This window comes from Lithobates pipiens, unplaced genomic scaffold (genome assembly GCF_037356315.1).
Source record: "Lithobates pipiens isolate NorthernLeopardFrog02 unplaced genomic scaffold, aLitPip1_a1.2 Scaffold_16, whole genome shotgun sequence".
Lineage (NCBI taxonomy): Eukaryota > Metazoa > Chordata > Amphibia > Anura > Ranidae > Lithobates > Lithobates pipiens.
In genome coordinates this window covers 610342465-610357602 of record NW_027507748.1, presented here as the reverse complement: position 1 = coordinate 610357602, position 15138 = coordinate 610342465, and the positions used below count along the sequence as shown (strand labels likewise).

Sequence of the window (15138 nt, the reverse complement as noted above, 5' to 3'; positions counted from 1 at the left end):
CCAATTGAGAATCTTTGGCAAAACTTAAAATTGCTGTTCACAGACGCGCTCCATCCAAACTGAGAGAGCTTGAGCTATTTTGCAGAGAAGAATGGGCAAAAATATCACTCTCTAGATGTGCAAAGCTGGAGGAGACATATCCTAAGAATGCTTGCAGCTGTAATTTCAGGGAAAAGTGGTTCTACAAAGTATTGACTCGGGGGGCTGAATACAAATGCACACCACACTTCAGATATTTATTTGTCCAAAAATTTGAAAACCATTTATCATTTTCCTTCCACTTTACAATTATGTGCCACTTTGTGTTGGTCTATCACATAAAATACGTTTACGTTTTTGGTTGTAACGTGACAAAATGTGGAAAATGTCAAGGGGTATGAATACTTTTTCAAGGCACTGTACAGGCTGATTTTAATGTTGTGTATTTAGTAAGCCCTCGTACACATGGTCAGAGATTCCGATGGAATGTGTCCGATCGGAGCGTTTTGTCGGATATTCCGACTGTGTGTGGTCTGCATCGGACTGTTTCCGTTGGAGTATCCGACGGACCAACTTTTCCAACTTGCCGGTAAAATTTTCCGACAAAATGCTCCGATCGGACATACTCCGATCATGTGTAGAGAATTCCAATCGGACAAAGCTATTGGCTACTAGCGTGAACGTAGTCCGGTCGTAACGAAATAACGTCATCATGACGGATTTTCCGACAACTTTGTCCGACGGATTTGGTTGTCAGAATCTCCGACCCTGTGTACAAGGGCTAACACTTTAACTTTGTATGTTAGTGTTTTATAAAGTGCGGGATGTCTGCCACTGAAATTTAAACAGCTGGCCAGTGTCTTAACCACTTGCCGACCAGCGCACGACGATGTACGTCGACAGAATGGCACGGGCAGGCAAATGGGCGTACATGTACGTCCCTTTAAATTTGCTGCCCTGCCATCGGGAGCGCGCCACCGGCGGCGCGCTCCCGCGCTGGTCAGGACCCCCGTGAGTCCGGTCGCGGAACCCACAGACTCGATCGCCGCGGCCATCCCCACGATCGTCTCACGGAGCGGCCAAATGAAGAAATGCCGTTGTAAACAGCATTTCTTCATTCTGCCTAGCAACTAGTGACGCTGATCTCTGCTCCATGTGATTGGAGCAGAGATCAGTGTTCACTAAATGAAAGCCCAACCCCCCCACAGTTAGTAACACACCCCTAGGAACACTTAACCCCTACACTGCCACCCACTGGTTAACCCCTTCACTGCCAGTGGCATTTACACAGGAATCACTGCATTTGTATAGCAGTGATTACTGTATAAATGACAATGGTCCCAAAAATGTGTCAAAAATGTCCGATGGGTCCCCCACAATGTCGTAGTCACAATAAAAATCGCTGATAGCCGCCATTACTAGTAAAAAAAAAAAATAATAAAAAATTATTAATAAAAATGCTATAAAACTATCCCTATTTTGTAAACGCTATAACTTTTGCGCAAACCAATCAATAATCGCGTATTGTGATTTTTTTTACCAAAAATATGTAGAAGAATACGTATCGGCCTAAACTGAGGGAAAAAAATGTTTTTTATATATTTTTGGGGGATATTTATTATAACAAAAAGTAAAAAATAATGCGTTTTTTTCAAAATTGCGCAAAAAATAAAAACCGCAGGGGTGATCAAATACCACCAAAAGAAAGCTCTATTTGTGGGAAAAAAAGGACGTCAATTTTGTTTGGGAGCCACGTCGCACGACCGCGCAATTGTCAGTTAAAGCGACGCAGTGCCGAATCGCAAAAAGTGGTCTGGTCTTTGACCAGCAAATTGGTCCGGTCTGAAAGTGGTTAAAGTAGAACTCTGGCTAGGCTATGGACAGTCAAATATTTATATACACTGCTCAAAAAATTTAAGAAACACTTTGAAACCACATCAGATCTCAATTGGGAAAAATATCATGCTGATATGGACTGGGTAATATTTTAGGAACGAAAGGAAGCCACATTGTTTGATGGAAATTTAAATTATCAACCTACAGGGGTCTGAATTCAAAGACATCCTGAAAATAAAAGTGAAAATATGATGCAGCAGCAGGCTAGTCCATTTTGCTGAAATGTCATTGCAGCAACTCAAAATGGTACTCAGTAGCTTGTATGGTCCCCAAGTGCTTGTATACATGCCTGAGAACTTAGGGACATGTTCCTAATGAGACGACGGATGGTGTCCTGGGGTATTTCCTCCAGATCTGGACCAGGGCATCACTGAGCTCTTGAACAGACTGAGGGGCAACCTTGCATCATCGGATGGACTGAAACACAATGTCCCAAAGGTGTTCTATTAGATTTGGGTCAGTCGAGCATGGGAGCCATTCAATGGTATCAATTCCTTCAACATCTAGGAACTGAATGCATACTTCCACCACATGAGGCCAGGCATTGTCATGCACCAGAAGGAACCCAGGACCCATTGCACCAGCGTAGGGTATGACAGTGGTTTCAAGGATTTCATCCCAATACCTAATGGCAGTCAGGGTGCCATTGTCTAGCCTGCAGAGGTTGGTTCCTTCCCTCCATGGATATGCCTCCCCAGACCATTCCTGACCCACTTATAGCTAGTATGCTGTACCCCTTGTCCTGATTCTTCTATCTTCTGTAGAAATCTTTATCTGTGCTACCCATCCCTCACACCCCAATAATCTTCTCATGCAGCAGGGGTTCATACTGCTAAAGGGCTACCAGGAGCTCCCATCAAGAGAACTTGACTATGCCTGGACTTTTCTGCCTGATCTGCCATTCATAGAAGCTGCACTACAGCTTCTACAAATGAACAGGATCTATGAATGGGGATCGGGGCTATCAATCATCCACCTGTCCCCCATTCAGCGTTCCTTTGTCATACATAGAAGTTCAATGCACGATTTCTTCTTTGTGCTTCATATTATCCTCAGTTAAAATGTATGTATATTATTCTGACTCCGATTGTTGTGAAGAGACTATCTCTTGTGAGACCTCTATGCCTGGCCTGTATAAGATATAATCACTGAGGACAATCCTCATCAGATTGTTTGAACTCACCAAATACCAATTCCATCCACAAGTTGCTTTTATTATGAACATCAGGTTACAGCAGATGACAGGTTACAAACAGATGAATCGGTTGTAGTATTCATGCGGTCAAAAGATGATATTGTCTGTAGCTTACAATGCAGAATACATGTGCCCTGCTACACGTGGCTTGTTGCTGCATCCATAACACAGGAAGTACAAACATAGGAAGAAGGGTGGAGCATTACATACAAAAGAAGGGTGTCATAACAAAAGGGAAAATACATTTGAGAAAACAAGTGCATTACCACAAAAGGTCACTAGATGGCAGCATGTGAACTAAATATAAAAGTCCATAGAAAATGGTTAAGAAAACAGTCTATATAAATTCTATGCCCTGTTGGGGCGGCACACATATAACATAGTCAGTAATCTCCCCTTCCACATAGCTTATTATAAGTTCACATTCAAAAGCAAACAATCCAAAATTAATATTAGGCTTCCCCTGTCTTTTTAGTGATAGCCACACTCCACTGTATTTAAAACCAGTACAAAAAAATCTACTACACTATTCTATCGAGGGCAGGAGTGGTGGGAAAAGGACAGCTCAGCTGAAGAAAACGGTACATAATGCATGATGCAACTGAAGAAACTGATAAAACCACCTGGGCCGTAGGGGGTACTCCATCCTTAGCTGCTCATAGTTTTTAAGATGGCCATTCTCTTATAGTTGAACTAGGATGATTTCCACAGCCTTCTCCCATCTTTGAAAACCTTGAAGAATAGATAACTCACAAAACCTGCCATTAGTTACCCCAGATAGGAATATATCTAGTAGGGTATCTAGTAGGGTTAAGCCCCATACACACTTTCAGATTTTTTCTTTCAGATTTACCAAAACCACATAGTGCATGGGCCTGCCTGATTGCATACACATTGAAACTCCTAAGGTTTGAGCTCATGTTATATGGTTTTGGTAAATCGGAAAGAAGGAAAAAATCTGCAGAAAATCTGATAGTGTGTATGGGGCTTAAGAGATTTCCAAGAGTTTTTTTTCTGCATTCCATGTTTTGTACATTGACACCAGGGTGGGCTTGGTGACATAGGAAGTCCACCCCCATTGTCCTCTCCAGTACATATAGTGGTGACCGGCCCCCAAACACCTGGGGAAATAAACAAAAGGCAGCACGAGAAGATGTTACAGAATCACATCCTGAAAAATGCTGTAATTGAGCCGCTTTGGGTTGGGTACTGCTAGTCCCCCAGGAATCTTTTTCGCCAAATCAAATGTCTAAATGTGCTATTGATCTTTGCAAAGTTTTGAAGGGGTTTTCAAACAGGGGAATTCTGTAAAATGTATATTACCTGAGGCATCCAAATCATCTTTAGTAGGTTTATAAGACCTACTATAGAAAGGAATAGCTTACACCAGATTTTGCTTTGACTTTTGAATCTAGAAAGTAGTGTGGCTATACTACCTGAAATATACACCTGAGGATGAGCGGATATAGCTATACCCAAGTATTTTATAGATGACACTACCTTGAGATGGAACACTGTGGATGGTAATGAATCCAGCAAAGGTTACGGTGGTAAGAGCCTGGATTTTTCCCAATTCATACCCAGCCCTGAAAAACTGCCGATGCCCACAAGAAACAGGCCAGGGGCCTGCAAGCTAAGTTATCTAAAGGACTTATTTCTGTAAATTATACAGTCCTCTTGGGAAATTTTTTATTTTCCTATTTGCTCCAGGGTGGGGTGGGAACATTGGCTCTGTCTCAGAGGAGGCTTGGGAGGAGATTTTTCGGGTCCCTTCCTCTCACCTCTTTCTCTCCATCTCATAGATTGACGCAGATTTTTATTCTACATAGGGTATGTAGAACCCCGGAATTTTTGTATTCCATAGGCCTGAGATCTGATCCAGCATGTGCCAGATGTGGAAATTCAGGTACTCTAATACATTAATTGTGGAGGTGCCCTAAACTCAAAAGGTACAGGGAGGAGGTGGTTGGCACACTTAATGGGCTTTTTGATCTAAATATTCAATTTCAACCCCTTATATGCCTATTGGGCTATCTTGACCCTACTCTTTACACTTTTCCTATTTCCAATACCATTTTGCATCCTCTTTGTGGCCCATAAACAAATTGCCCTTAGGTGGAAGTGAAAAACATAAAACTCAATGAATAAGTTCAATGCCATCTGGGCACAATGGATGGAGTCAATGTCCCTGTTGACCCAGTAGGTAAATCTGAACTACAAACTATTAATATCTATGTTTGTATATTATGGTCTATAGGTGGTATTATTACTTACATTTTTTATTTGTATTTTTGTTTTTGCTGTTTATTGTTTATTGAAGTTTTGTGTGATGTGTTTATTGTACTATATTTGTATTTTTATGTTCTGTGAAATACGGAAAAAATGCAATTAAATAAAATCTGTTTGAAAAAAAATAAAATCTACTACAGAGTTAAAAACATAAACTCATCATCATTTTTTAATGCATATTTAAAAAAAAAAAAACAGCATATCCTATATTTAAAGTGTTACTAAAGCCACAACAGTAAAATCAGTCTATATATGCAGTAATGCATACTTGTTATATTCACTGGGGAACCTAAGGGGTTAAACCTCTGCATTGTTTAAAAAGGCTGTTTGATCCTGTCTTCTCTGATCCTCGCCATCTTCTAGTGTCCCCAACTCATCTCTGGATAGTACAGAGGGTAGGGGACAAGCTGCACATGCTCAGTTTGGTGTGTATTGCTAGAGAGTGTTTTTTTTTCTTGGGAGAGTGAATGTGATCAGCACAGGGCCAATCAGCACTGTCCAGACAGAGGGTCAGGGGTCCTGCAGTCTTATAGGACAGTCAAAGGAGAATAAAAACTCCTCCTACAAACTTTAACCAGACACTGATAGAAGTCACAAGACTACTCTAACTGCTGATGAGAAAATTTATTTAGCAGTTTGTATTTACTAAAACTACTGTATTTCCATGTTCTGTGTACTGTGGGAGACCAGATATAGTGAATGCAGGGTCCTGGGTTTAGTTACACTTTAAGCCAGTCATACATGGTTCAAAATTCAGCTAGTTCAGCAGGAACTGGCTGAATTTTGATCCATGTATGAACAGGTTGGTTGTACACAAGCCTGTCAGGCTTTCCGTAATGATAATCGGCAGCACTGATCATTGAATTCTGATGGCTGGGAAGCCTTCCCGTTGTCAGAATACAAAACTACAGCAGGAAAGATTACCCCATCCACCTCGAATTGGATCTTTTTTTTTTGTTTTTTCAAAGCACTAGTTGAATGAAAAAACACAATAATTGTATGGGCTGCCTTTAACGGCTTGCTGACCGTATACTGCATATACTGTATACAGCGGCAAGATGGCTCTCCCAGGCAGGATCACGTGCCTGTACGTGATCCTGTACTCCCCGGTCTGGGGCGCCAGTGCGTGCCACCGTCGATCCACTCCCTCTGTGATTGGACACAGCGGGAACCAATCAGTGGGTTCATCCGCCGGAACCCGCTGATCATGGGACACAGGCAGAACAAGGCAGATCACCATTCTGTGAGAAGATAAGGCTGTGATCCTGCGTTCCTGCAAAGCAGGAACATGGATCTCTGCCTTCCCATAGTACAAGCATCTCCCCCACAGTTAACATGCACTCCCTTGGCATACATTTAACCCTTTGATCTCCCCTGATGTTAACCCCTTCCCTGCCAGTGTCTTTAGTACAGTGAAAGTGCATATTTTTAGCACTGTTCATTGTATTAGTGTCACCAGTCCCCAAAAAGTGTCACTTAGTGTCCTATTTGTCCACCGCAATGTCGCAGTCCCACTATAAGTCGCATCAGTAATCGCCATTGATCACCGCGATTATAAGTAAAATAAATAAATAAATAATCTATAAATCTATCCCATAGTTTGTAGATGCTATAACTTTTGTGCAAACCAATCAATATATACACTTATTGGGATTTTTTATTTTTTTTTACCAAAAATATGTAGCAGAATGGCCTAAATTGATGAAGAAATTCGATTTTTTCAGTTTTTTGATTGGGTATGTTTTAGCCAAAAGTAAGAAATATATATATATATATATATATATATATATATATATATATATATATATATATATATATATATATATATATATATATATATATATATATATATATATATATATATGTGTATATGTACTTTTCTTTTTTTTAAATTGTAGTTTTTTTTTGTTTATAGCGTAAAAAATAAAAGCAGCAGAGGTGATCAAATACCACCAAAAGAAAGATCTATTTTTCTATAAATGTTATTTGGGTACACCGGTGCTTGATCACACAATTGTCAGTTAAATTAAAGAGGAATTAAACCCTGATGGGTTTACTTCCTCTTTCATTCCCTGCAAAGGTAAAGCATAATGGACTAATATGCATCGCATAATAGCCCATTATGTGTCACTTACCTGACACAGGAGCCAGCGATGTCACCACTGTCCCCTGTAGTCCGGCGCATCCATCTTTTCGGTGGGGTCTCGCAGCTCCGCCGCTGTCATTCGGCGAAGCCGCGATGATGTCACTCTCGCGCATGCGCACGGGAGCCGACGCGAGGCAGCTCCGTTGTTGGAAATTCCGCGCTCAGTGCGCCTGCGCGCTGCTGTCTACGGCGAACAGCGGTGCCTGTCTTCGGGCAAATATCTCCTAAACCGTATAGGTTTAGGAGATATTTCTTGGACCTACAGGTAAGCCTTAATCTAGGCTTACCTGTAGGTCAAAGTGGTTTGTAAGGGTAAATCTTCCTGAAGAGCTGAAGTGATTAAAGAAAAAACTCTCTCCACAAATAAAAATTCAGATATTAACAACAGCCCCAAATAACATTGCATACCTGTATGTCTATTTACAGTGTAGAGTTGTATGTAATTAACAGTCAATGCCTGTAGTAATTAGCCAGTCTGGGAACCCTTCTCTGCATACCACTTAATTCCATTTGTTTCGCTGACATCATACAGCTACAAATACACAGCTGTGCATTTTCCCGGTCAATAGACACAACATTAAAATGCTGTGTATTTTACTTCCCCAGATAATACAGCAGAGCCAGTTCTTGAGCCAAAAATGGGCACTTCTAATGTGTCATCTGGTCTGGTTTCTGGTGACAATTTGTACCTCTTCTGAAAGCCGTATGTAAGTGAAGCTCGGGGAAAAAAAAAACAGCTTTAGAAATCACTAGGATGTGAGTGGGATTAGAGGCACGCTGAATGCATGACAGATACTACAGAGCCTGCTAATGACTGAAACTGCAGATAAATGGAGGAAAGATCACTTTCAGTGGACAGTGAGTTCTGGAGAGACACCTCAGGCCCAGCATAACAAAGGATCTATTATTCCACAATTATTTCTCCGAATTTGAGATTAGCGGGAAGAAAAGACAGTATCCCAGGTCATTCATAAAAATGGCTTCCTAAAATACAAAAATTTTAAGACCAAGTTAACACATGTAACGTTAATAAAAAATTCTATAGATGATTTACAAAAAAGCATAACAAAAAAAACAAAAATCTGATTTGTTGATGCTGAATGCAATATGAGAGCAACCTCACACTTACATGCGTGTTTTTATTTATGCTTTTCCACTTGTCAATGCTTGTTGCACTGTGTTGCACATTTATTATAAGTGTTATATTAACCACTTGGCGCCCATACTACGTCATATGACATTGTGGGCTTTGTGGTGGTATATCTGAATGATGCCTGAGGCCACAGACATCATTCAGATATCGGCATTCCCTGCACTATAAGAACGATCATAGCGGCTGTTCCGCCGCTTGATCGTTCTTACGGGAGGCGGGAGGGGACCTCCCCTCCCGCCACCCTCCGGTGCTTGTACCGCTTCACCGCTTTCATCTGTGAGTCGGTCACAGGATCCGCCAGCCCTCGGATGATACCATAGAGATTTCCGGCGGACCAGATCGTCCCCGTAGTCTCTATGATCGCTCAGAGGACAGGCGCGATGTTATGACGTCACACCCGGCCTCTGCATTCAAATTAACGGTGCCATTTTGGCTGGGAAGCCGTGATCGTTTGTTTTTTTATTTTAGGCTTCCCAGCCTAGAGGTGAGATATGGGGTCTTATTGACCCCATATCTCACTGTAAATCGGTCCGATCGTGCCATATTCCTATTACAAGGGATGTTTACATTCCTTGTAATAGGAATAAAAGTAATACATTTTTTTTAAAGTGTCAAACTAAAAAAAGAAAAAAAAATGTAATGCGCCCCTGTCCCCGTGTGCTCGTACGCAGAAGCGAACGCATACGTAAGTCCCGCCCACATATGAAAACAGTGTTCAAACCACACATGTGATGTATCGCCGCGAACGTTAGAGCGAGAGCAATAATTCTAGCCCTAGACCTCCTCTGTAACCCAAAACATGTAACCAGTAAAAAAAATTAAAGCGTCGCCTATGGGGATTTTTAAATACCAATGTTTGGCACCATTCCACGAGCGCGTGCAATTTTAAAGCGTGACATGTTGGATATCTATTTACTCAGCGTATCTTCTTCTTTCACATTATGCAAAAAAATTGGGCTAACTTTACTGTTGTTTTTTTTTTTTTTTTTAAAGCATGAAACAGTTTTTTTTCAGAAAAAAACTTGTTCAAAAAATTGCTGCGCAAATACCGTGCAAGATAAAAAGTTGCAACGACTGCCATTGTATTCTCTAGGGTCTTTGCTAAAAAAACATATATAACGTTTGGGAGTTCTATGTAATTTTCTAGCAAAAAAATTATGATTTTTACATGTAGGAGAGAAATGTCAGAATTGGCCTGGATGCGAAGTGGTTAAAAAAACCTTAATTTTTCCCCAGTATACCATAAAACATCACCTGTCATATAAAGGGTTAACTTATTATTATATATAAGTTGTGTATAATAATAATTTAAAGGGTAACTCCACTTTTGTGGGGGGAAAAAATAGCAAATAAGATTATAGAATTGCGACACAAGTCATATTGTAATGGAATGTTATTAAAAATTATCTTTGTTTTTTAATCTGCAGCCGCTGTAATTTTCTGTAAAATGCAATGCAATATGGCTACCTGGAGGTGTTCTGTACACAGAATGTATACAGAACGTCCCCCAGAAACATCATGTTATGCTTGTGTGATTGGCTCACCAATTTTCCCAGTTTCCTAAGTCTGCGCTAAGATTTCAGGCATCCCCTGCCCTGTCATTTTTGGTGAGATACTCCCAATAGGAACACAACTAAAGGGATGCAAGCCCAGCTGTTTTCCTCACAAGAGCCCTACAGGTGCAGCAGCTGCCACACATATCACTACACTCACTTTCCCATATAGATACAAAGAAACACACAGGGATTTGGGAAATGTAGTTCCAAAATGTCTGGGGTGCCAAAGTTCGCCATCACTGCACTATAGGTATATGTATAACTAAAGATACAACTTTTTTTTTAGTTTAGGTCAGAGTGGAGAGAAATTAGAACACCTTTTAGGATTGTATTGCTGTCTGTGTCTCTGTCAAGGAGATTCTCCCTCTCTTTTTGTCCTGTTTACCATTATCATTGGAAGTGAAAGTAAAAGAAGATCCCAAATTTTGGGTTGTTCCCAGAATAGCAATAGAGGGGAAACCTTCCAAGGAAAACATTCATTCCAGTGAGCCTTGTGAAAACCAGGAATTCCTTCGCTTTAGAGAGATTTCCTTTCACTTCCTGTTTCGGCCAATTGGACACAGATGGCAGAAACCGTTCCTTACTCTATCTGAAAAATAAAAAATAAAAAATAAAGTTTTGCCTTTAGTTCCAATTTAAAGTGGTTGTAAACCCTGTAACAAAAAAACAAAAGACAAAACAAAAAAAACCTGTAAGACAAAGGCATAATGCACTGCATACTAGCTCATTATGAAATAATTACCTTATAACGAAGCCCCTGCAGCAGCGCCCAGTCACAGCCGAGGGTGCTGACATGTTCTTCCAGGTTTGTGTGTGGCCAGAGCTGCGATGATGTCACTCGCATGCATGTGTGTGGGAGCCCTCAGTTCCGGCAAGAAGCTCTAGAGTTCCGACATTTTTGGAATTGATGAATTTACACATTTTTCGAATTTCAGATTTTTTTCGAATTTCAGATTTTTTTCAAATTTCTGAATTTACGAATTTTTTGGAATTCACGAATTTTCGAATATTCTAATCTACGAATATTTGAAAAAGTTAATAAATGTGTTTTCATTAATTCGGATATAAATTTTTGATATTTCTCAACAGGGTCAGTTTAATGAAGTTATAGGCATAAAGGCAATAATGTCAAATAGAGGTCTGTACTGGGGGATATTCTAAAATTCACACCGTAGACTCCTAGTAGGTTGGCCTACGTAGGTCTGAAAACAGTTTGGCAAAGAATATTTGTTAGTTCCATAACTTGGAAAAGGCAAATGAATAAACTATTAATAAGCAAATAAATTGTTATTAAAAATGTAACATTACATGTGTATAATAAGAACCTATTACGATGCAAATATAGAACTGTATGATTCGTACTACTTTGCTGTTCAGTAATTCATGGGGCATGGCAGTTGTTGGATCGTTGTGACTGTGACACATTAACAACCTCTTTAGGTCTTTCCTGTCCTCTTTCCACATTGTTATCACCTTTGTAGTGATCACTATTACTCTCTCAACAGATTTTCACTGCCTTACCGCCTTTCACATTGGGAATCTGCGAGCGGACCTGCAGTCAAGACAGCATGCTAAGGTTTCCACAGCTCTACAAAATCACTCAGAATGCAGATGGATTTAACACAAGAGTAAGTCTGATAGAAATAGCGAGTGCTCAGCCATGCTTATGATACCAAAGTTCTGTTTCTATTTATGGCAGGGATTTTGTCATCAACATTTTTTTTTAGGCAACACAGATCTAATATTAAAGATTAAAGGGGTTGTAAACCCTCCTGTTTTTTCACCTTAATGCATCCAATGCATTAAGGTGATCCCTGGGGGCTTACCGATGCAGGGAGGAGCCACAAGCGTTTCCGAGGGACCCCAGAAAACAATGATCGGGGCCACACTGTTCAAAACTAACTGCACAGTGGAGGTACAGTGCCTTGCGAAAGTATTCGGCCTCCTTAAACTTTTCAACCTTTTGCCACATTTCAGGCTTCAAACATAAAGATATAAAATTTTAATTTTTTGTGAAGAATCACCAACAAGTGGGACACAATTGTGAAGTAGAACGAAATCTATTGGATATTTTAAACTTTTTTAGCAAATAAAAAACTAAAATGTGGTGCGTGCAAAATTATTCGGCTCCTTTACTTTCAGTGCAGCAAACTCACTCCAGAAGTTCAGCAAGGATCTCTGAATGATCCAATGTTGTCCTAAATGACTGATGGTGATAAATAGAATCCACCTGTGTGTAATCAAGTCTCTGTATAAATGCACCTGCTCTGTGATAGTCTCAGGGTTCTGTTGAAAGCGCAGAGAGCATCATGAAGACCAAGGAACACACCAGGCAGGTCCGTTAATCTGTTGTGGAGAAGTTTAAAGCCGGATTTGGATACAAAAAGATTTCCCAAGCTTTAAACATCCCAAGGAGCACTGTGCAAGCGATCATTTTGAAATGGAAGGAGTATCAGACCACTGCAAATCTACCAAGACCTGGCCGTCCCTCTAAACTTTCAGCTCAGACAAGGAGAAGACTGATCAGAGATGCAGCCAAGAGGCCCATGATCACTCTGGATGAACTGCAGAGAACTACAGCTGAGGTGGGAGAGTCTGTCCATAGGACAACAATCAGTCGTACACTGCACAAATCTGGCCTTTATGGAAGAGTGGCAAGAAGAAAGCCATTTCTCAAAGATATCCATAAAAAGTCTCGTCTAAAGTTTGCCACAAGCCACCTGGGAGACACACCAAACATGTGGAAGAAGGTGCTCTGGTCAGATGAAACCAAAATCCAACTTTTTGCCCACAATGCAAAACTATATGTTTGGCGTAAAAGCATCACAGCTCATCACCCTCAACACACCATCCCCACTGTCAAACATGGTGGTGGCAGCATCATGGTTTGGGCCTGCTTTTCTTCAGCAGGGACAGGGAAGATGGTTAAAATTGAGGGGAAGATGGATGCAGCCAAATACAGGACCATTCTGGATGAAAACCTGTTGGAGTCTGCAAAAGACCTGAAACTGGGACGGAGATTTATCTTCCAACAAGACAATGATCCCAAACATACAGCAAAATCTACAAAGGAATGGTTCACAAATAAACGTATCCAGGTGTTAGAATGGCCAAGTCAAAGTCCAGACCTGAATCCAATCGAGAATCTGTGGAAAGAGCTGAAAACTGCTGTTCACAAACGCTCTCCATCCAACCTCACTGAGCTCGAGCTGTTTTGCAAGGAAGAATGGGCAAGAATTTCAGTCTCTCGATGTGCAAAACTGATAGAGACATACCCCAAGCGACTTGCAGCTGTAATCGCAGCAAAAGGTGGCTCTACAAAGTATTAACGAAAGGGGGCCGAATAATTTTGCACGCCCCACTTTTCATTTTTTTATTAGTTAAAAAAGTTTCAAAAATCCAATAGATTTCGTTCCACTTCACAATTGTGTCCCACTTGTTGGTGATTCTTCACAAAAAATAAAAATGTTATATCTTTATGTTTGAAGCCTGAAATGTGGCAAAAGGTTGAAAAGTTCAAGGAGGCCGAATACTTTCGCAAGGCACTGTAAGTATGATATGTTTGTTATTTAGAAAAAAAACTAAGGTTTACAACTACTTTAAGTCCTCCTAAAAGGAATAGTTCATGAGATCTCACTCTTCTTGCTGCAGCAGATGAAATCTCATCACTTCTGCTGCATTCTTTATAATGTAAGAAAAAAAAAACAGTAATTTGTGCCCCTGATAGATATAGAAAAACCTAAGGGCTGTAAAACAAATCTGGTTCAAAACTAAAATGAAAACCTTCAGAAAGTGAAAAACATTTTTAGGAAGCTCTGATGGTGCCCTTACCTGGCTTCCAAGGCAAGCGCTAATTTATTTATTATTGGTACTTATATAGCACCGTCAATTTACACTGCGCTTTACACATATTTACAGTAAGTCCCCTACATACGAACCTTCGAGATGCAAACTCTCAAAGAATAAGAACATGTGTCTGCACAGTTTTATTTCTTTCAACTCAGCGGGCTGAATGAAATTTTTTTACAGATCGCTGTACCAACACAAGCAATGTTGGTGCAGCGATCTCCCCAGCTGTGCTATTTTGTTTTGACAGGGGAACTCCCCCTGCCAGAACAAACTGATCAGTGCTTGCAGCCTTTGTCTACAAACACTAATCTGTGTAGGACTTACAAACACGTAGGACTTACGAACGAGCTTCCAGAACAGAATTTGTTCATAAGTAGGGGACTTACTGTATTGTACATTCACATCAGTCCCTGTCCCTAACTCACAGTCAAACGTACAATACATATACTAGGGCCAATTAACTTACCAGCATGTTTTTGGAGTGTAGGAGGAAGCCGGAGTACCGGGAGGCTAATTTCAGAGCAGTGACATCACCTGCAGTAAAGACAAACAGGTTCAGCTACATTATTCCAGTAGTAGATGACGCAGACCAGGTGTGAACCATGTATGTTCAGATCTTTTTTAGATCTGGCTACACAGTGGTCTCATGTGCAGACCTTATCAGATATACTGGCTCTATAGATGGAAGCAATGTGTGCAGGTTGATAAGTAATTGAGAATGAGCTTGTGAAAAGTTCTCCATCGTAAATCCTTCGATTGGTGAAGGTTTCTTTCACTCCTGCACAGAAAAAGGAAAGATCCCTAAGATACATGAATAATGAACTGCAAAATGTGCCCATTTGAAAAGCGATAAATATACCAGTAGTGAAAGTTTCCTAGGGCACTATTAGTACTGAATACTAAATGGAAATTAGAGACCTCCATATTTGAGTTTATGTAAAAGGTTTCTCTAAATCAGCCTTTCTCAACGAAGGTTCTTTGGAACTCTGGTGTTCCTTCAAAGATTGCTAGGCGTTCCTTCAACAATGATGAGTAGTGGTGGACAATATTTGCATCGTCCTCGGGCAGACATAAA

At 40.5% G+C, this 15138-nt stretch overlaps 1 protein-coding gene across 1 annotated transcript in view; it reads left to right on the top strand.

Moving 5' to 3' along the window:
• The window catches only part of ATP8A2 (ATPase phospholipid transporting 8A2), a 1022388-nt gene that overhangs the window by 739226 nt on the left and 268024 nt on the right, over positions 1-15138 (top strand). Inside the window, exon 29 of the mRNA XM_077484049.1 lies at positions 11720-11842. Within this exon, the coding sequence (XP_077340175.1) occupies positions 11720-11842 (123 nt within the window). The remainder of the gene's footprint in view (positions 1-11719; positions 11843-15138) is intronic.